The sequence below is a fragment of the Salvelinus sp. IW2-2015 genome, linkage group LG28 (genome assembly GCF_002910315.2).
Source record: "Salvelinus sp. IW2-2015 linkage group LG28, ASM291031v2, whole genome shotgun sequence".
NCBI classification, from domain to species: Eukaryota; Metazoa; Chordata; class Actinopteri; order Salmoniformes; family Salmonidae; genus Salvelinus; species Salvelinus sp. IW2-2015.
The window spans coordinates 27,081,722-27,104,303 of record NC_036868.1 but is presented as its reverse complement, the minus strand read 5'-3'; the positions used below and the strand labels follow the sequence as shown (position 1 = coordinate 27,104,303).

The 22,582-nt window shown below is 42.9% G+C and overlaps 1 protein-coding gene across 3 annotated transcripts; it reads right to left on the bottom strand.

Annotated features, from left to right (window-relative positions):
- Positions 1 to 830: 830 nt before the first annotated feature.
- On the bottom strand, positions 831 to 19,778 carry gpcpd1 (glycerophosphocholine phosphodiesterase 1). 3 transcript variants are annotated; one of them, XM_023974525.3, is made up of 20 exons: positions 19,657 to 19,778; positions 18,733 to 18,825; positions 18,338 to 18,428; positions 18,025 to 18,109; positions 17,009 to 17,084; positions 16,591 to 16,632; positions 14,699 to 14,822; positions 14,226 to 14,466; positions 12,736 to 12,898; positions 12,117 to 12,249; positions 11,652 to 11,706; positions 11,440 to 11,532; positions 11,051 to 11,128; positions 10,800 to 10,839; positions 10,484 to 10,539; positions 10,296 to 10,361; positions 9,563 to 9,699; positions 6,338 to 6,473; positions 6,074 to 6,234; positions 831 to 1,677 (listed from the first exon to the last, which is right to left on the bottom strand). In XM_023974525.3, exons 2-20 carry the CDS (start codon positions 18,779 to 18,781, stop codon positions 1,491 to 1,493), a joined length of 2,013 nt encoding a protein of 670 aa, XP_023830293.1. In that variant the 5' UTR covers positions 18,782 to 18,825; positions 19,657 to 19,778; the 3' UTR covers positions 831 to 1,490. The 3 variants fall into 3 exon arrangements, with proteins under 3 accessions (XP_023830293.1, XP_023830294.1, XP_070291939.1); XM_023974526.3 differs by having other exon boundaries at positions 18,733 to 18,840; positions 19,657 to 19,746; XM_070435838.1 differs by lacking the exon at positions 19,657 to 19,778 and having other exon boundaries at positions 18,733 to 19,460.
- Positions 19,779 to 22,582: the final 2,804 nt, after the last annotated feature.

Below are 22,582 nucleotides of genomic sequence, written 5' to 3'. Positions count from 1 at the left end.
GATTCAAACAGTCAGACTAGTTAATTCATACAACTTCCCCATCAAGGCTTTCTGATGTTGCGCAAGCACCATTACTTCCCTTCAAATTAGCTAGGGAGTGAGTTATTATGTGGATTAGATCTAGCCAGTACAAAGTGTTACCTATATACCCCTCCCTAATGGTGAACATTCAGCTCACAACCCACCAATACATTTTAAAGTGATGCTGAAAGCAAAAAAAAAAAAAAAAAGATTATTCAACAGGTCATTAAAGCAATATTAAATGAATCTGTTCAGATTTAGGCACCCATAGCAACACTTCATTATCTGGTCATCCAATAAAATGACACTTCATTAATGGCATAGCTCAGGGCAGTCCTAATACAAAATCAGTTTGCACGAGTTCGAGTTCAAATGCACCATTGAAAATAAAATAAAAATCACCTGAGCGAGAGAGTTTGTCACAGTCCCAAATTATCTTGTTCTATTGAAAATCTATTGTGAATTGTAGCCACTACCATTCAAAATTAGATTAGTAATGTAACAAAAATAACACTGTAAAATGCTGGCTTATTTCATATGCGGACAACCATAATGCAGATGCAAAAAAGAAAGAATCTAGTGTTGCAAATCATTATCCGCATAAAACTACATATTACTTAAATTAAACCAGGAAGCTGAAGACAAACTGTGGTCTGTTATCAGTCATGAACTGTAATACGTGTACAGAGATGTCACCAATAAGAAAAGCTCATTCTGGAAAAGCTAATATACAGTATATTTTACCTTCGATTTGTATTTAGCAAATCTGCATAATAAAATATAAACCTCAATATAAATTCCTTGAGTAGGCATTCAGTTCTAAGTGAAGACATGCGAATGTGAATTCCTTTATAAAATTGCAACTGATGTGAATATCCCACAGTCATTCAACTGAAGTCCTAATAACAAACACCAGATGCCATTTTTTGGCAAAACACCCTCCTCCTTAGTTAAAACAAACAGCTGCGAGAACACATCTGGACACAGCTTGAATATTGCTTCAGTGGACGTCAGTTCAGGAAGGGGTTGTCAATATCTGGCCATGCTACAAAAAGGACAGAAGAGCTTTTTAAATCACCAATTTGATTCCAATCACAAAACCTAATCCCTAATGTAAGAAGCGACACCGGACGAGTAACGCTTGCAGAACGTGAGACGCTTCCAATTTAAACGAAACCAGGCGTAAGGACGGGAGCTGAGAGAGACTTGGTTCCATTTTGAAAATTGTATCTCCAGTGTGAGCTGCATTAGGATAAAGTGGCTCACGTTGGCAAAAAGTTACTCTACCGGTGTAGGAGGTAAAAAAACTGACTGTTTTTCATCAGCGTCTAGTGTAGCTCCAATGTAACTAAAAAAAAGAAATTTTAAAAAGGGTGTACACTCGCTCATAAATTCTGCCTATATTTATTGCCGCTTCTGTCCTGTCTAGCATGCTTATCTAGAGACAACCTTCGGAGGCAGATAGTTGCTCAGGAAGAGCTGAGGCCCGAGTCGGACTCGGCACTGCCGTTGTGAACCTTGGCGGCGGTGACGCAGACAGGCGCCTGGCAGGGGATGGAGTAACAGGAGCACACAAAGCTCTTGAGAGTCTCCTGCAGAGTGTGCTTCTCCTCTACTTTGAAGATGTTGGCCTGCTCAACCTGGTCGTCACAGATCCTGTAGTGAAACAGAAAGGAGCAGAGAAGAAGAAAAAAAGAGAAAGGAGGACAAAACATCTGTTATAGGAGCCAAAGATACAGTCAAGACAGATTTACTGCCGCAGGTCCACAATCCTAGTTCAGGATTTAACAGGGAACAAGGAAGTTCAAAACAATGTTGAGGTTAATAAGGATTGGAATCTGGTTCCTCAGTGGCTACGTAACYGGTTCCTCAGTGTCTACATAAAGTGCTAATCTACATGATCAATAGCATGTCAACATAACCTTATCAATAAAATCTAAAACTCACATTACATGATCAGCTACTGTACAATGTTGTAGCAAAAAGCAGGAGGGATTAGCTTCGAGTAATAATCTCAGTGCACATGGATCCGATTTCAGCTCATTAACAGGTAAAAACAGGTTCTTACAGCCACACTGCCTGCCTACCTGACATTCCAAAAAAACAACCAGTCTCTGTGTGCTGTATACACCATGCACTTAACATAAGCCTTTGTCTGGAAATGGTCAATACTAAAGAGTTGTACGCAGGAGTGATAAAGCAGAAAACAAAATTGATACAAAATTGATACAAGCATGAATATAAAAAAAGGGGCAAACTTTATCCACTACCAAGAGAGTTAATCTACATTATTCGTAGCAGTCTATTAACCACCACAAACCGATGCTGGCACTAAGACCGCACTCAACGAGCTGTATAAGGCCATAAGCAAACAAGAAAATGTTCATCCAGAAGCGGCGCTCCTAGTGGCCAGGGACTTTAATGCAGGGAAACTTAAACATGTTTTACCTCATTTCTACCAGCATGTCACATCTGCAACCCAATTTTTTWAATTAAAAACAAATTAAAATAAACTCTAGACCATCTTTACTCCACACAGAGACACATACAAAGCTCTCCCTCCATTTAGCAAATCTGACCATAATTCTATCATCCTGATTCCTGCTTAAAAGCAAAAACTAAAGCAGGAAGTACCAGTGACTCGCTCAATACGTAAGTGGTCAGATGACGTGGATGCTACACTACAGGACTGTTGTTCTAGCACAGACCGGAATATGTTCCGGGATTCATCCAACGGCATTGAGGAGTATACCACCTTATTGATGAAGCCAGTGACTAAGTGCATCGACAACGGTGTCCCCTACGTGCATATCCCAACCAAAAGCCATGGATTACAGGCAACATCCTCACCGAGCTAAAGGCTAGAGCTGCCGCTTTCGAGGAGTGGGACACTAATCCAGATGCTTATAAGAAATCCCCCTACGGCCTCAGGCGAACCATCAAACAGGCAAAGCATCAATAAAGGACTAAGATTGAATCCGACTACACTGGCTCTGAAGCTCGTCGGATGTGTCAGGGCTTGAAAACTATTACGGACTACAAAGGGAAACCTAGCCACGAGCTGCTCAGTGACGCAAGCCTGCCAGACAAGTTAAATGCCTTTTATGCTCGTTTAGAGGCAAGCAACACTCAAGCATGCATGAGAACACCAGCTGTTCCAAACGACTGTGATCACACTCTACGTAACCGATCTGAGCAAGACCTTTAAACAAGTCAACATTCAAAGCCAGACAGATTACCAGGACGTGTACTCAAAGCATGTGCGGACCAACTGGCAAGTGTCGTCACTGACATTTTCAACCTGTTCCTGACCGAGTCTGTAATACCTACATAGTTCAAACAGACCACCATATTATCTGTACCCAAGAAACCAAAGGTAGCCTGCCTAAATGACTACCGCCCCGTAACTCACGTCAGTAGCAATGAAGTGCTTTGAAAAGCTGGTCATCATGCCGGGAAACCTTAGACCCACTCTAACCTCCCTCTGCACCTGGATCCTGGACTTCCTGACGGGTCACCCCCAGGTGGCAAAGATAGGCAACAACGCATCTGCCACGCTGATCCTCAACACTGGGATCCATCAGGGGTGGGTGCTTAGTCCCATCCTGTACTCCCTGTTCACTCACGACTGCATGGCCAAGCACGACTACACCATCATTAAGTTTGCTGACGACACAGTGGTAGGCCTGATCACCAACAACGAGACAGTCTATAGGGAGGAGGTCAGAGACCTGGCAATGTGGTGCCAGGATGACAACCTCTCCCTCAATGTGAGCAAGACAAATGAGCTGATCGTGGACTACAGGAAAAGGAGGGCAGAACAGGCCTCCATTAACATCAACGGGGCTGAAGTGGAACGGGGTCAAGAATTAAGTTCCTTGGTGTCCACATCACCAACTAACTATCATGGTCCAAACACACCAAGACAGGCGTGAAGAGGGCACGACGACACCATTTCCCCCTCAGGAGACTGAAAAGATTTGGCATGGGTCACCAGATCCTCAAAATGTTGTACAGCTGCACCATCGAGAGCATCCTAACCGAATGCATCACCGCCTGGTATGGTAACTGCTCAGAGTCTGACCGTAAGGCACTTACAGAGGGTAGTGCGTATGGCCCAGCACATCACTGGGGACAAGCTTCCTGACATCCAGGACCTATATACTAGGCTGTGTCAGAGGAAGGCCCCCAAAAAATTGTCAAAGACATAGACTGTTCTCTCTGCTACGGCACGGCAAGCGTTAACGAAGCAGCAAGTCTAGGACCAAAAGGCTCCTTAACAGTTTCTATGTAATAAAAATAGTCCAGGTGGCCATTTGATTAATTGTTCAGCATTGTTAAGACTGCTGAACAATGAATCAAAATGGCCACACGTACCATTTACATACTGCTGCTACTCGCTGTTTATTATCTATGCAGTCACTTTGCAAAATTACCTCGACTAACCTGTACCCCGACCCTGTATATAACCTCATTTTTTGGTGTTACGTTTTGATTATTCTTTAGTTTATTTAGCAAATGTATTTTTTAAAAACTCTATTGAATTGCATTGTTGGTTAAGGGCTTGTAAGTAAGCACTTCATGATAAGGTCCACACCTGATATATAAGGCACACACATTTTATTTGTCAGAGGTGCCAGTTTACCAATCATTGCTTTCCTAATATTTTAAATTTTAAAAAAGTCACATAAAATTTGGATACACACTTTCATAAAAAGTGCAAATTATCTCAGGAAAAGCATAACAATGCCAAAATGTGTGGAGAACTACCTAGGCTAAGTTGTCATGGAACCCTGCTGGTCTGTTCAAGTTAGTGACCAGACCAGGGGACCTTTCATTCAGGCAGTAGTCAGGAGGAACCAAATCGGGGGTGAGTAAATATAAACAGCACAACCAGGAATCAGAGACATTACTGGCGTCAGGAGAACCAGTAGAGTCAATGACATGATTTGGCCACCAGATTTAACACTCTAAAAGAAAGAGAGACCGTTATCAATTGCAGGTAGAAATTGCCCTCTCAACCACAGATCTAGGGTCAGATTACATACTCCCAATTCTTACTTTAATCATAAGGGTTGAAAGAATATCTGACCCTGTATCAGAGGGTAGGGGAAAGTTCTACCAACTCCAGGTTGTCATGACAACACACAGGGGACTGGAGAAAAGGTCTCTGGTCTATTCCAATGATCCAACACAGCTGGAAGAAATAGGGGCCTCCGAAAACCCGGAATCCACTGACTTAACCAAACACGTAGGCCATAGTTCAAATGTGTGTTATTTCCGTAAAAGATGCCTATAGTGCTGACGCAGTAGAAAACCAGTTCTTTGAGGTCAGGTCACATGTCTGCTCATTGAACGAAACCCCTCTCCGACCTAGCCATCTACTTTACAGAATGTAAGAAATTTATTTCCTTCTGATTTCATAACTATTAGCTACAGTGGCGGAACACCAAGTGACTCAATAATAGCCTACTGTGCGTTTTTAGGTTATGTAACCTCTTATATGATGATGTCCTTAACTGATACACTGATTGATTGGGTTTACACTATACTGACTGAAGCGCTGATGTGTGTGTTTGTCAGTGAGACGGAGTAGAAATCAATGCTGACAGAAGTCCAATCAAGAACTTTGAGCAACAGCCAACAGTATGAGACAGTGTGTATTACAGGCTGTTGATAGTGTGATCAGAATAAATAGAAAAAAAAAAAAAAGTGCTCACAAAGGAGACTTGTGTACATGTCCCGTGTGGCTCAGTTGGTAGAGCATGGCACTTGCAATGCCAGGGTTGTGGGTTCAATTCCTACGGGGGACCAGTACAAAAATGTATGCGCTCAGGATAAGATCCTGCAAAAATAACCTTTTGAATAGATTGCTGCTACTGTTGTTATACAGAATGGGGTGGTTTCCATTAAACCTAGCCCTGGACAAAAACGAAACATGATCAAATCTCCATCGAAAGTGCTTTTTATTCTAGGAATAGGCTTAATCTGTGTCCGGGAAACCGCCCCTAAATGAGCCAAAATGGATTTACCAGTTCAGCCAGATGTTTACCTGTCATAGATGAGTCCGTCGATGCCCTGCTCCCGTAGCTTGGTCCTGTTGTCGTGGTCGTTGTTGAGGTCTCCCCAGCAGAACACCACCAGGCCTTTAGATTGGGCCTCTCGGATGTGCTCCAGGTTCTGAAGCAGCTCCTCTGTGTGGGCACTGATACCCTAGATGGACAGACAGACGTCAGAGTGTCGACTGATCCGCTACATTAGTACAGAGACTTTGTCAACGAACAACTGAACGCTATATCCCAGTTCCACCACTCACCAGGATGTTTTCGCTCTGCGCAAAGCTCATGGCGATCTGTGTGGTCCGACAGCGGATGTCCATGAGCTCAGGATAGGTTTCAGAGATGCCCTGGGTCAGGAACAAGATAGGGTACTTGTTCTGCTTCTGACGAACCCTGGGGGAGAATTCAACATTTATGGCTACACTTACGCTTCACCCTGTMGAACGGTCGTTTAGACACAAACAGCTCACAGACAATTAAGGTCACAGTTATGAAAACTTAGGACACTAAAGAGGCCTTTCTACTGACTCTGGAAAGTGCCTTAGGCATGCTGCAAGGAGGCATGAGGACTGCAGATGTGGCCAGGGCAATAAATTGCAATGTCCGTACCGTGAGACTCCTAAGATAGCGTTACAGGGAGACAGGACGGACAGCTGATGGTCCTCGCAGTGACAGACCACGTGTAAAAACACCTGCACAGGATCGGGAAATCTGAACATCACACCTGCGGGACAGGTACATGATGGCAACAACTGCCCGAGTTACACCAGAAACGCACAATCCCTCCATCAGTGCTCAGACTGTCCGCAATAGGCTGAGAGATGCTGGACTGAGGGCTTGTAGGCCTGTTGTAAGGCAGGGCCTCACCAGACATCACCGGCAACAACGTCACCTATGGGCACAAACCCACCGTCGCTGGACCAGACAGGACTGGCAAAAACTGCTCTTCACTGACGAGTCGCGGTTTTGTCTCACCAGGGGTGATGGTCGGAGTCGCCTTTATCGTCGAAGGAATGAGCGTTACACCGAGGCCTGTACTCTGGAGCGAGATCGATTTGGAAGTGGAGGGTCCGTCATGGTCTGGGTTGGTGTGTCACAGCATCATTGGACTGAGCTTGTTGTCATTGCAGGCAATCTCAACGCTGTGCGTTACAGGGAAGACATCCTCCTCCCTCATGTGGTACCCTTCCTGCAGGCTCATCCTGACATGACACTCCAGCATGACAATGCCACCAGGCATACTGCTCATTCTGTGTGTGATTTCCTGAAAGACAGGAATGTCAGTGTTCTGCCATGGCCAGTGAAGAGCCCYGATCTCAATCCCATTGAGCATGTCTGGGACCGGATGGATGGGAGGGTGAGGGCTAGGGCCATTCCCCCCAGAAATGTCTGGGAACTTGCAGGGGACTTGGTGGAGGAGTGGGGTAACATCTCACAGCAAGAACTGGCAAATTTGGTACAGTACATGAGGAGATGCACTGCAGTACTTAATGCAGCTGGTGGCCACACCAGATACTGACTGTTACTTTTGACCCCCCCTTTTGTTCAGGGACACATTCTATTTCTGTCACATGTCTATGGAACTTGTTCAGTTTGTCTCAGTTGTTGAATCTTATGTACATACAAATATTTACACATGTTAAGTTTGCTGAAAATAAACACAGCTGACAGTGAGAGGACGTTTCTTTTTATATCCTTATTCCATGCTTTTACTTAGATGTGTGTGTATTAGGTAGTTGTGGAATTGTTAGATATTGCTGTACTGTCGGAACTAGAAGCACAAACATTTCACTCGCAACATCCGCATGTGACCAATAAAATGTTAATTTGATAAAGCCTTTATAACAGGCACATAAAACATTTGTCATAGGCAGTCCAACATTCAAATGACAACTTCACAAATTACAACTAGGCCTCAGTTCAGCAGGCGAACACAGATTTCTGGATAAATAAATAATAGAAAGTTTTTGCTCTCATTCAGTAGTTGACCTGACAAAGTACAATCCTGTTAATTTTTTTGATTTAAGTATTATTTATATTCCTAAAACAAGTTGAAAATGACACTGTTGCTGCTTCCGGTTGTCTTGGATTTCTGCCCAGTGTCAAAACAATACGCTGAAATAGGTTGTTATAATTTGAAGACCTAAAAATAAAAATGTTATGTGTGGAGTATCTCACGAGTTCAGGTAACTTGTGTTTAGCTAAATACCTTAAACTGTACACGCACCAAAATTTAACAAGCYTCCACGCGAGCTGAAATTGATTAGCTTGTTCTAACTGTAATCCATAGCGCCAGCCAGCGACTTTCATACAAAGAGCGCGGCAAATTTCACATGCTATTTGGGTTTCTAATTGGTCGCACTGGTGTGAGCTGCACATTCTACCTGGACACCTGAATCAAAACATCCAATTTTTTGCAACCATGAATTTGTTAGACAGTAAATTGCATTATCCTCATGCTCTGCTGCTGTGCCTGTCTTCAGTGTGAGAGGCTCGCTCATTACAGTCTCCCCCCTTGTGTGCCCCTATAACATTTCAACATTTTAAGAAGAAGAATTGCGCATCGGCCATCGCACTAAGCCTCATTGCAAAGTTGTTTTTAGGACATTGGATTTACTGTTAGATTAATACATAGCTATTAGCAGTAGGTGTTATATTTAGAGTTAGCAATCTAGCTAATGTGTTTCGAGTTTCTACTTCCTCAGGTGGTGAATTGGCACCACTTGAATTAGACCTATATATAATATTAGTGCACATAAAGATGAAGGCAAATTCTATTTAACCCCTCCCCCAAAAAATAAACACTATTTTCACAGTAAAAAAAAATCCCCAAAATTGTGCCTTATTGTCAACCCAAAATTCATGACAATCACTGGATTAGGTTGCATATCAAAATATTTTTGAATCACGCATTCCTACTTGGACATGTTAGATGCAACAACTTATTTATTGAATACCATCTCAGTAGTCTATTACACGTGTTAATAAAGCATTCTGAAATGACTTTATAAGAGGACTCAAATGTATTGTGTTGTGGGACGCTGCACAATTTTTGGGTGGAGGGTGCCACCAACTGAAAAAGTCAGTGGAGCCCTGCAGACACTTGTAGAATCTATGCCAATGGGCATTTAAGCTGTTGGTGGGTGGCCAAACGCCCTATTAGGAACTGTTGGGGTTTCCTTTTATTTTGACATTTACCTGCATGTCGGCAGGGTAGCCTAGTGGTTAGAACGTTGGACTAGTAACCGAAAGGTTGCAAGTTCAAATCCGAGCTGACAAGGTACAAATCTGTCGTTCTGCCCCTGAACAGGCAGTTAAACCCACTGTTCCTAGGCCGTCATTGAAAATAAGAATTTGTTCTTAACTGTAAAATAAAGTTTAAAAAAAACTTTATTTTGACAATTTAACCGGGCGTTCAAGACTAGAGCTTCCATAGTGACTGTGCAGCAGGCAGAAAGTTCGACGCCCCGAGTAATGCTTACATAGTGCAGACGTCAGGGTCGAAGCAGGAGAAGACGATGCGTCTCTTGCCGGCTCTCTGCAGCACACAGCTCAGTATGATGTCCAGGAACAGGTTCATGTTGAAGTAGGAAGACAGGTTTCCTTCCCACGAACCATCCTGTTGAAGACAATACCGCAACATTCCAATGTGAAAAGGGTTGTTACTATCTGACCATGTTTGGATTTACAAAAGTGCAAAGCTTTCCTATTTCACTTGAACCACGAGCCCCAACCCTAAAAGAACAAATAGCTGTCTGAGATGGCAATTCGTTTTGCAAAATCAACAATTACCTGCATATTATGCGAGAGCTTGCAAATTTGACCAATCAGCACGTCTCCGCATAAAAGAGTCAAAACGTCGCATAACACTAACCTATCGCTGCAGTACAAAAAGAGGGCGTGCAATGTCAACCAATCAACGCACATTTACCGTATAATATGGTTCAATCAAGCCACACGTCAAACTTCTTCCCTCATCAGCGCATTTCCACGACAAATTGCTCAAATTCAGCACCTATTGCCTCGCAAAAATGTCAGAATTGCCGCAGCAAATATCAAGCAATTTCGTGCGCAAACATCACCAAAATTCCCTTTGAAAGCCAAAAGACACTGAAATAGGTTATAGGTAGATTCAGATAATACGGCCACGTTTGTCCTTTCTGGCATGACCAACTAATCTTCTCATGACCGGCAACACTGACTGGCTGTACATACCTTCATCTGACAAATCCACTTGAGCTCGATGTTGAAGCCCACGTTTTCAGGCACCGCGTGGAAGATCTGGAACATGGCATAGGGAGGCAGTTGTAAAGTTGTAATCGGACACAGAACCTCAAGGGTGGGATAAGTTTGTCCACGTCAGTAACCTCGCAAGTGGTGATGTCGACCAGGAGGACTTTTACCTGTGAGAATGAAGGGAAGGGCTGGTGTTCGTCAACCTCTTCCTCGTCGTCATCATCTATGAAACAAAGCGGGAGTAAACCATGCACTTCGCCACACACACACACACACACATATACACAGCACCTGCTCTGCTGGTTCACATTCAACTGCTTTACACAATGACACAAGCAGAGGACATAGGTTTGTTCTTCACCATACCGATTGGAATTATTGTCGGTTAACAACTATGGCTTTGCAAGAGTAGAGGAGGATGAGAGCATTGTTTGCCTTAAGGATAAATAATTGACGTAGTTAATGAAACAGAAGATAATATACCTTTGTGGTCGTTCACCTTCAAGGCAGAAGCATGGCCCAGCTGTAGATCAAACACAAAAGTCATCCTTCATATCACGTCACTTTTGCCCATTCTTAAAATAGTGACAAACCACAGACTACATAAGACTAAAATCAAATCAAGACATCCACATACTGTCTTCAAAAGGACTCCTCATATGAACTGTTCAACAACTGGCTTCTGAGCGTATTCACTAGTAAAAGGAGAAGCCAGTAGCTCGCAGAGCTTTCACCTTGAGCTGCTGTAGCTGGTCGTATGTGAGATCTTTCACCGGAACTTCAAACCGCTCCAAAGAGTGCTTGTCTCCTTTCTGACACGAGGAAGAGAGGAAAAAGTAAAGCAAGGATGTTGTACAGCAGGGTTTCCCCAAACTCGGTSCTGCGGGCCATCCCTGGGTACACGTTCTGTGTTTTTTTACCCTAGCGCTACACAGCTGACTCAAATAATGAGTTAGTTATTTGAATCAGCTGTGTAGCGCTAGGGAAAAACAAAAAAATGTGCACCCAGGTGGGGGAGGGGGGGCAGGCCTGAGTTTGGGAAACCCTGCTGTACAGAGTGCATTGGACGGTATTGTTGAAACAGAAAAGAAACGGGATTTGTTCTGTCGTCATTGAGGTTGACCTTCTTCGTGGAGATGCAACAGGTGAGATCGTGGTACACGATGGGGACACAGTCCTTGGAGAGATGGACGTCAAACTCCACATAGGCAGCCCCCTGCAGAAACACACATGCAGTCAACTCTGATGCGACAACCGATCAGAGACATTTAGAGGAACACAAGAGGAAAATGTGTTTATGTTTCAGTTTTTTTACCTCTACGTAGGAATACTCACATGATTGGCAGCACTTTTGAACGAAGCAATGGTGTTCTCCCTGACTTTGGTATGTCTGAAAAACAAAACCAGACATTTTTAGGCCAAAACCAAAGACATCCAAATCACGATGTACAGTATAACAGATACAGACGTAATCTTGTTAAGCATGAAGCGTATGATCAGACTACTAGTTAATGACCTGCACGCTAACACACAACTCCTAGCTGAGATTCAGAGGCACGTCTTTGCTGTTCGTTGACCGCGACTTCCTCTGTTGATGTGCACCCTGACTGAGCATGTCCTAACCTGCACTGCAACTTTGAAGTCATACGGTACAGAACAATTGCATTCAAACATTCAATAAACAAAGAATGAAAGGGTATTTGTGTTCTTATGAGTAGGCCCTTCCTAGAGACCTGCGTCAACACACATTTAAGAACTTCTAACAATCTATTATGTAATGCTCGTGAGCGTTTCTCGCACTTGGCTGCGTGTGTGCTGCCGGCCCCTCTGTGGCCTACGTCCAGGGGGGCACTCCTCTTCCTCCAGTACTTGGTGAAGGAGGAGCTCATGTCACACTGCAGTCCCTCGATAGGACGGATCACCAGGTAGTCCACTGGAATAGAAAAATACATTAGGCGCGATTTTTACCAGGGAAACATCTTAGCTAACCCTCTGGCCCCCAAGTCATCTCAAGTCAGCCAACCCTTTATTTATATTCTAGTTCCTGTTTCCCCCATCTTGTTTGACAGTTCCACGCTAAAGTTGATTGTTTACGTCGGGAAAATGTCTGCGGGAGGAACTATATGCGCAGACTTACAATACTCTAATTCCACGTCTGGTAAAAATTCAAAGACCCGTCAGCCAATACAGGCTGCATCCTAGTGATCGATTTATGTTTAGTACATCCTCTGTCACTCTTAGAGAAATATACAAGTTCAATAAGTCCCGTATCCAAACCAAGTTTTGTGCAAATCCCCCATTGATATCAATACCTAATTTACAAAGAAGTCAGAGTATCATGGGTGTATCTCAAGCAACTTAGTTGAAAAGTTCTACGCTTTTACCAGACTACTTGTTGCGGAGGGGTAGGGTTGCTCACCTCTGACTTTGCCCAGGGTCTGTCTGGAGTTGCGTTTCATGATGGGCAGAGTGACCACACCCGTGTCCTTGCCACTCTCCACGAAGAATGAGGAGAGGAGGCAGGCCGTACCCGCCGTCCCTGGGTGGGCATCCCCTGGCATCACGTGCTCACCCATGTCTTCCTGTAGAGGGGAGGAAAGGGTTAATACACCAACTATCGTACACATACAGGGCCCGACACTCATTTTTTTGGTACAATAGTGGTTTGGGAGTACACCTACAAATTAAAATGTATTGGTGGTTTACACAGATTTGCAAATGGTTATCGCAGGTGCAACGAAATMCTTGTTTCTAGCTCCAACATTGCAGTAATACCTAGCAACACAAATCTAAAATGTTACATAACAGAACGAGTGATAGATATCCATAAAGGGGATAGACAGTGTAAAAATAAAGTGTGTACAGAAATTACATAGGATGAGCCAAGACTGGAATACGTCAGACGGGCTGGGCTGTACCTGTCTGTTCTTTCAAATATTTGTTTTTAAAGSTGCATTTTTCCATATAGACACACCCTGTGTGTTTTAATACAATCAACTAAACTCTGCAAAAAAAGAAACGTCCTCTCACTGTCAACTGCTTTTATTTTCAGCAAACTTAACATGTGTAAATATTTGAATGAACATAACAAGATTCAACAACTGAGACAAACTGAACAAGTTCCACAGACATGTGACTAACAGAAATGGAATAACGTGTCCATGAACAAAAGGGGGGGGGTCAAAATCAAAAGTAACTGGTGTGGCCATTAAGTACTGCAGTGCATCTCCTAGAGACCGTTTGTGCTGTTCTGTGAAGGAGTAGTACACAGCGCTGTACGAGACCTTCAGGTTCTTGGCAATTTCTCACATGGAATAGCCTTAATTTCTCAGAACAAGAATAGACTGACGAGTTTCAGAAGAAAGTGCTTTGTTTCTGGCCGTTAAGATTCTGTAATCAAACCCACAAATGCTGATGCTCCAGATACTTAACTAGTCTAAAGAAGGACAGTTTCATTGTTTCTTTAAAATCAGGACAACAGTTTTTAGCTGTGCTAACATAATTGCAAAAGGGTTTTCTAATGATCAATTAGCGTTTTAAAATGATAAACTTGGATTAGCTAACACAACGTGCCATTGGAACACAGGAGTGATGGTAGCTGATAATGGGCCTCTGTACACCTATGTAGATATTCCATTAAAAATCAGCCGTTTCCAGCTACAATAGTCATTTACAATATTAACAATGTCTACACTGCATTTCTGATCAATTTGATGTTATTTTAAATGGGATTTTTTACATTTAAATAATCTTCCTTCAAAAACAAGGCCATTTCTAAGTGACCCCAAATATATATTTTTTATATTATACACACAGTAAAATAGTATGTAAACATTACAACACAAAGCAGTTTCTGTAGTGCTCATAAAAGTCAACGGGCGAATATATTGATCCTGCTGTGAACAGTACCTCAAAGAAGTCAAAGGTGAGTTCCAGGTTGTCGGGGTCCATGGTGTGAATGACGTACTCTGTCCACTGTGAGGCCACCAGGGCGTAGCCACACTCGGGCTGGGAGTGGCGGGACTTGTACCCATCTCCACTGATCATACTGGTCTCCAGCGTGGTGGTCATCTTGTGCCACGACGCGGCGCTCTGCTCCGGCTCGTCATCTTCCTCATCCTCCTCCACACCCTCAAGCGTCAGCTTGATCCTGGGGACAGATGGGAAAGGTCACAGGTCAAGAGAGGTCAAGAGGGGCGAGGATCTGAAAAGGCGTGACTATGACCGATAGACTAGTGTATTTACAGACGCATATTTCATCCATAAAGGTGTAGCTGTTTATTTTAAAGCCATATTTGGTTTGATCCCATAAGTTATTTTGGGATCAATTCAATGGGATTTTGCGTAAATTCTTGAATTGGAGCCACGTCTCCTGCTCTCACCTGAAGCGAGACTTCTTGTATTTCTTCTTGGTGATGGAGACGGGAGACGTCTTGGAGTAGTGCAGACGCAGACGGATCTCTGTCTGGCACGTCAGCCACCCAGAGTCTATACACGCCGAGCCGTCTGCAGAGAGGCGTTGCAGGGAAACATGTGGTAAGCATTCTGGCACAAAATGGCCACCGTTTGAGTCACCCAGGTGAGTAACAGTGCATATTGGTGGTGGATGAGGTTTGCTATCCGCAAAACAACGCAAAGCACTTTGATTTTGAGAAAAGAGCCATGGAAATAAAAGTAATTGTTCAAACACAGAGTCAACTGTAGCATGGGGAGACAGTCAAATTCACTTCAATCAGTATGTTCTACTACCAGATAACTAACCGTCTAATGGGGAAGTGTTTTACATGTAATCTGTGAAGGGTTAAGTTCCACCAAAGGATTGAGTCATACCTCAGGTATTTAGTATAGGCTCCTACAGTATTTTCTTTACGTACTTAGTCTGTGATTAGCAGTTCATGAGCCCTTAGTTAATCTTCATCTTGTTTTTACGGCCCGATCCCAACATAAGAAATGTATACCTTTACTCTACGCACTTCTCAGTATTTGGTATTCAGACTTAGCTTATTTGGTCGCAAAACTCGCTCTGCAGGTGTGGCTACCTTGCGCACACTGAATATATTTCATTCAACCGCTGAAAACCCTCCCACTCTCTGGGCCAACTGATTCTCATGGAGTTGTCGGTTCAATAGGGGTTTCAGTGCATTTATCTTAAGCCATCCCTTTAAATACGGTGCACATTTGATTCGAATTTTGTCGACATAGTCAATTGAAAACGGGTTCAGAATATAGGGATTAATGAAAGAAATCCACTATGCTTATTCATCTCCGTTTCAGCACTAAATGGTAAAAAAATAAAATAATTGATAATTTACACGCATTTTAGGATTAGGAGCGCATGTATGAATAATAAAAAATAAAATAAAAAGGCTCTTTAAACAGTTACACACGTAATACTGTATATTGAGGAACRTAAAAAAAAAAAATGACAGTGGTTTGATTCATCCTGAAAGTTGTCCTGTTCAAGTTCAATCCATGAAATATTGGAAGGTGGAAATAAGCATATAATGGGCAGTGAAGAATAAGCCTATCAATCATGGAACTGTATGACAGAGGTCCAGTCCGTGCGACCCATCTGAACCGTGCGCCAGGCTCCAGGTTTAACCTACTACGTGTGGACTGAGTTCCACAATGACTCTAATACATATCCCAAATTATTGAACYACGTTAACCTAATATGATCCACTAAAATCATCTAAAACAATTGCTATGTGTATTTACAATCCCCTTCTCCAAACAGATTACTCATTTACAGTTCATGGAGAATGGTGGTACTTCTATCAGGAAAAAATGTTGACGCTTTTCCCACTTGGAAGCGGTAGGTTTGCTCGACCATATTCATTGTTTCCTTGTGCGTAAAAGTGGTGGACTTATTAGTGATTTAAGTCAAGGTCAGAATGTGACGCAATTGTGACGCAGCACACCTTCGTTTATTCCAGCGCCACCTCAAATAGTGGGTGAATAGCATGCTATTCTCATGCTTGCGTTCAAGGGCAGACTACACAAAGAGAAAAGCACATCAAAAGGAATAACGTTTCATTTACGCGTGCTTAACTCTGGTCGGGATCTGGGCCTTAGCGCATAACAAAGGACTACCCTGAGGTCTTTGCATTCAATGTCAAATTGGCTTTTTCCTAGTTCACCTGTGCAATGGGGTGAAGAGATTGCAATTATATATTACCATGACATGGCCAATGTATTTTCCAGACAACAGCGAGACATAATGATTACTTCCCAAAATGGATTAATCAAGACGTGATGTAATTATTTGACTTACTGTGGAATCCAAATTGGCCATCGTCAATATCAAGGTGTGATTCTGCAAGATAATAAAACAGGCATGAGGCCTTTTACAAACAAACCATCTCTCTCATTTCAACCATGATACACAACATACCAAACATCCAACAGCACAAAAAGGTTTGTTTTAAACATTGTCCAAAAAGTATCAGGTGGAAGGATTTAGGAACAAAATAAGGTTTATTCAATTGTTTACTATTAAGCTGATTTTGAATGACCTTTGTCTGAGTTTTTGTTTTGTCTGAGTTTGAGTGGTCACATCTACTAGCGTTTCCTCCGCTCTAGAACATTCTAGTTAAAACAACACAATGTGACCTCCAACCCACTTGCCTCAGCAAAGCATAGATACTGTACATTCCCCCAAACCAAGCCGGGTATTGTTCTGGTGTATATACCTGTGGGGCTCATCAGACGTGGCTGCTGATGGGTCTCCCACTTAGTGACTATCACCTGACAGGGACCACCTGCACTCTGCAATGCCAATGTTTAGTACAGCATTAAGACTTATCAAATACAGTCAATGTTCACGTCGGTCTCAAAGGTATAGTCACCAATTAGCGAGCCACTTTTGGTTGAAATCTGAAAAAGGGATTCATTAGGTCGGTAGGTGGAAGAACTTGAGCATCATGTCCTCATCTACGCGAAAATATTTAACTTATCTTCTGAAAGATCACAGACTTAGACCCCAGAGACGTGAAAACGTGTTGTCATTACAACTGGCCTATCTGAATGTGTGGGCTCCACCCATGAGTCAAGATTGTACGCTCTTTGACGAGTTAGTAATGCTGTTTGTCCAATGGCAGTAGTTCAGAGCAGGCAGAGAGACAGCACAGTTCAAATTAGTTTGTTTTGCCTCGTATCACGGGTGTGATAGCTTTGCTTCATATGCTACTGTCTGTAGGACAGATAACAGCCTGACGCTCTCTCTCTGTACGAGGAAAAGCTTTTTTTATTTTTTATTGTGACATTTGAACGTCCAAGACGGACGTAGAGAGAACGTTACATACTGACATTAATAATTAGAGTGGTGAAGAACACGCTGTGTGTGTTCCAACATCCAAGTCTATCCTAGCGCAGCATTAAATAACATGGGGGAGAGGCTCACGTCCCGTGCTCAAATCCAAGCTCAGCTATAGCCAGCTGGCAGAGCTCCAGGCATGGACTCTCTCCTCTGAGCATTACGGAAAAACTGCACTGAGGTGAGCTAGAGGGGATCAACACAGATGTGGGGAAAGTGAGCTAAATAATCCACGGATGATCTTAAAAAAAACTGCTGTAGCGTAGCTAATCTAATGCTTTCTAATGTTATGGTACTAGAATTTGAATAGGCAAAAAGAAAATCAAATAGGTTAATTTCTCTAATAGGCCCGATTACTTCACATGCTGACCGTACATATAAAGATGAGCTCACCTTTGACTCCAGGAAGTGGCCTTTGAAGTAACGATAGGTTGGCACAGCACCTCTGGGCACACTGACGGTCCTCTTCCACAATGTCCTGGAGAAGGAACATAACATTTAAGTCATTTAGCAGACGCTCTTATCCAGAGCGACTTATAGTGGCGAGCGCATACATTTTCGTACTGGTCCCCCGTGGGAATCGAACCCACAACCCTGGCGTTGCAAGCGCCATGCTCTTACCATCTGAGCTACACAATGTTCAATTACTTAAAACACACAGAAATCATTCAGATCATAGCATATTCAAAAGTGAAGTGATATTTACCCATCGTGTTCAGCCGGTTGTAGGGTCACAGCTCTTTGATGGCACCAGCCTCCTAAAGCTTCACAGCTACCAACCACAGCTATCACCTCACCTAGTCATACACCATATTATTACGTTCAATTAAATGAGTCATAACTGTACACACTCACCCTCTCTCATCAGGCTCTAATGATCAAGTGCTTTTCAGCTAAATTCTCGTGGACAAACTACGTAAATCGAGCATCTGACCAAATTACTCAAGATTTTAGATCCGGGTCAGCTAACTGAGATTAACTAAAAGCTGACATTCCTGACTGCCTGGTTCGTTGTCAATCTTTCTGTCTAAAGTTGTCCTGAATTGAATAGTCTTCTTGTTTCAGATGAGTCTGCTGCCCTGCAGTAGGGGTTGGTCTTACCTGGGGATGTGTCTCCCCTAACTGCCAAAGTCACTTGAGTTGTCTCCATAGTTGACACAGGCACAAACAAGGACAATTGCAGGCGCAATCAAGCTGGAAAACCAGGAACTTAATGGTAAAACAGGCATAAATTTAGGCATAGATTTAGTGGATTAACAAAGCTGTGCTGGGTAGTAGAACCTCTATGACTGGACCAGAATATGGCATTGGATATTCAACGTCTCCTGTAAAGCCAGATTCTGGTTCAATCTATGACTAAAAAGGTGACCACAACACAACCACTCGAGCTAGCTAGTTATCTTAGTAACTAACAGATCAAAAGCTAGTATTAGAGCATCCCCAAGACTGATGTATCTATAGAACTCGCCCGTTTGTAGTCCTAAAATGAAAATGAGTTAGCCCCATGGCTTGTTGGTGCAGTGCAGGGGAAATGAAATTGTTTTTTTTTGTTGATAAACGCAGAAATTWACGTCTGAGGTTAACACAGGTTTAGTAGATGTTATACGTTTTTTTCTATGACAACCAGTTAGTTCACATTACCTTTAGCAAATGTTTAAACATTTATGAAATCAAAATAAGCACATAATGTCCCCGTAGGCTTTGACCAACGAGCCACGGCAGAGTTAGTGCACACAAAAAGACTCCACTACTGTTACTCTGTCCGATCAGACAGCCCAATTCCGTATTTGTCAGCAAAACAGAGACCACTGTAGCTAGCCATGCAAACCAGCTGTTTACCGTAAATTACTTAACTAGTTAGTAATTTTGCGCCAACCCGTGCAGGCAGCTAACATCGGCAGTTACGTTACCGCGCTAGCCATTGTAGCACAACAACATCGATTTGACTTTTTCTAGCTACAAAACTGAAATAACCATTATAACTTAACAATATTGTCGCATAAATCACAGAAGGTATCAATTTACCTTAATTCATCAGCAGACAGATCTTGCACGGTGTGGTAGATTTGGCATATTTGTTGACAACGTTTGTAGCTACTGCGACGCAGTCTTCTTATCGCCAATGTGACATGAGCAGCATTAGTGGTGAGCAACAATCGTTGAATAGCCTTCAAAATAAAAGTCAAACAACCCGATCCAAATAGTGGAATTATGCAATACTTGGACTAGGCCTGTTCAATGTCGGTACCTACTTCTGGTTCTGGTTCTTCTTCTTCTTCTTCTTCAAATAAGGGACTAATTCAGACCTGAGACACCAGCGGGAGGCTATTAACTACCAAGTAGAAACAAAAACCAGAAGTGTTTTGGCCCTCCAGGACCAACATTGAACAGCCCTGGACTAGATCAGGGTTTCCCAAACTCGGTCCTGGTGCCCACCCTGGGTGCACGTTTAGTTTTTTACCCTAGCACTACACAGCTGATTAAAATAATCAACTCATCATCAAACTTTGATTAGTCAATGCAAGATGGTCTACAACCGTTGACCCATATAAAACCTATATTGCCGATGCTATATGTATTGTCTTTGAAACCACCGGAGGCCATATTGGCACTCCCTAGTAGGAGCAGTCCTCCTTAGGAATGAATGGAATTCGGCAGTATTTCATTTAAATGTTTCAAGGACAAAATGACATTTATTGAAGTATTTTTGTTGTTGTAGTGGTGACAGTCACATTAGTACTCTCAACAACAAAAAACGTTAAGTACTTGTTTTCTATATTTAGTTCACATAATATAATTTATAATTCTGCATTAAAGTGTCTGATAGAATAAACATGTCAAAAACCAATGCAGACATTAATAAATGCCTTTCTATAGCTTCCAAAATATGTTTGACAATTGAGGAGCGGTGCCAAGATGGCTGTGCGGTGGCTGTCTGGTCACATCACAGGCCATAGCATCTCGGTTCAGACAAATCAAACTCGTCCATTTGTCCTGCCATAATGATCAGATAGAGATCAATAAACAAAAATGTAATATGCTTGCTTTGCTTGAGTTTCCATTTGATTACAGCTAGCACTGAAATGTAAAAGCAGGAAATACTAAAGAAAGATTAAACGAAGCCTGCTTACTTAGGCCACTCAATATATAACCGATAGGCGTAATATTAGTGATAAGTATCTCTCAAGTGTTGCCCACTGGGTATATCAAATGTCCTACTGAATAGCTATGAGGCAGTTAAGAGTAAGTCAATTATTTATTTACAGTCCCACTAATGAGAGTGTGCCTATCTCTGCCTGAAGTAGAGATGGATCAGGTGCTTCAGCTATAGCCTATCTACAGCCTATAGGCCAAGCTCAAGTGTCCGCTTACTCGGATTATTACAGGGTCACCAAAACAAGCATCTCATGTTCACTAACATGTCCTGTACTGTGCTACCTGTTGTTGTGTTTGTCTATTTAGTGGGTAAATGACTGTAAAGCACTATGTCATGTCAGAAGAATAACGTACCAGTACCAGCCATATGAGTTCATGTAATGCTTTTTTAAGTAAGAATTTCTGCATGTTTTCTCATTTGAGTATAGCCTAAGGATGTTATGGAAACTTGTCTTGACTTAGCCTAGTGTAGTGCATTAGCATGTCAGTTCCTGCATTGCTGGAATACAAAACTGCTATTTACGGTTCAAAGTCAAAATACAGTACATGACCAAAAGCATGTGGACACCTGCTCGTTGAACATCTCATTCCAAAATCATGGGCATTAATATGGAGTTGGTCCCCCCTTTGCTGCTATAACAGCCTCCACTCTTCTGGGAAGGCTTTCCACTTGATGTTAGTACATTGCTGCAGAGACTTGATTCCAATCAGCCACAAGAGCGTTAGTGAGATCGGGCACTGATTTTGGGTGATTAGGCCTGGCTCGCAGTCGGCGTTCCTATTTATTCCAATGGTGTTCGATGGGGTTAAAAGATTTCCCTTCACTAAAACTAACCCGTTCGGGCCTAGCCCGAACCATGAAAAACAGCCCCAGACCATTATTCCTCCCCCACCAAACTTTACAGTTGGCACTATGCATTCGGGCAGGTAGCGTTCTCCTGGCATTCGCAAACCCAGATTCGTCCATCGGCCTGCCAGATAGTGAAGCGTGATTCATCACTCCAGAGAACGCGTTTCCACTGCTCCAGAGTCCAATGGCGGCCAGCTTTACACCACTCCAGCCGACTCTTGGCATTGCGCATGGGGATCTTAGACTTGTGTGTGGCTGCTGAAACCCATTTCATGAAGCTCCCGACAAACGTTCTTGTGCTGAAGTTGCTTCCAGAGGCAGTTTGGAACTTGGTAGTGAGCGTTGCAAACGAGGACAGAATATTTTTACGCGCTCTCGACGGTCCCCTGCCACTTCACCACTGAGCCGTGCTCCTAGATGTTTCCACTTCACAATAACAGCACTTACAGTTGACCGGGGCAGCTCTAGCAAGCAGAAATTTGACGAACTGACTTGTTGGAAAGTTGGCATCCTATGACGGTGCCACGTTGAAAGACAGTGAGCTCTTCAGTAAGACCATTCTACTGCCAATGTTTGTCTATGGAGATTGCATGGCTGTGTGCTCGAATTTATACACCTGTCTGCAACGGCTGTCGTTGAAATAGCCGAATCCACTAATTTGAAGGGAACTCCACATACTTTTGTATATATAGTGTATATGAATATACTGATATGTATGTGCCTACTGCGTAGTTCAGCAAACCTGCTAACCATCCATCAATTGCCTGTGTTTCTGACCTCGTAAGGTGTCTTTCTGTTTATGAGGTTGAACAAGGATCATGGCCTACAGCGACACATGGACGGGCAGAAAATGGCAGCAGACAATGACCTTCCAGAGTTACATAACCCTTGATCATATTCCTCAACAGAATTAGCCAAGAAACAGACTGAACCTACAAACCACAG

Bases quoted from the DNA above. Each gene is read 5' to 3' on its own strand.
- gpcpd1 (XM_023974525.3), bottom strand. From the start codon at position 18,781: ATGGAGACAACTCAAGTGACTTTGGCAGTTAGGGGAGACACATCCCCA. The intron at 18,110-18,337 runs GTAAATATCACT...TTCCTTCTCCAG, and splicing joins CAACCGGCTGAACACGATGG to GACATTGTGGAAGAGGACCG. The intron at 11,533-11,651 runs GTGAGTATTCCT...GTGTTTCTGCAG, and splicing joins TCAAAAGTGCTGCCAATCAT to GGGGCTGCCTATGTGGAGTT.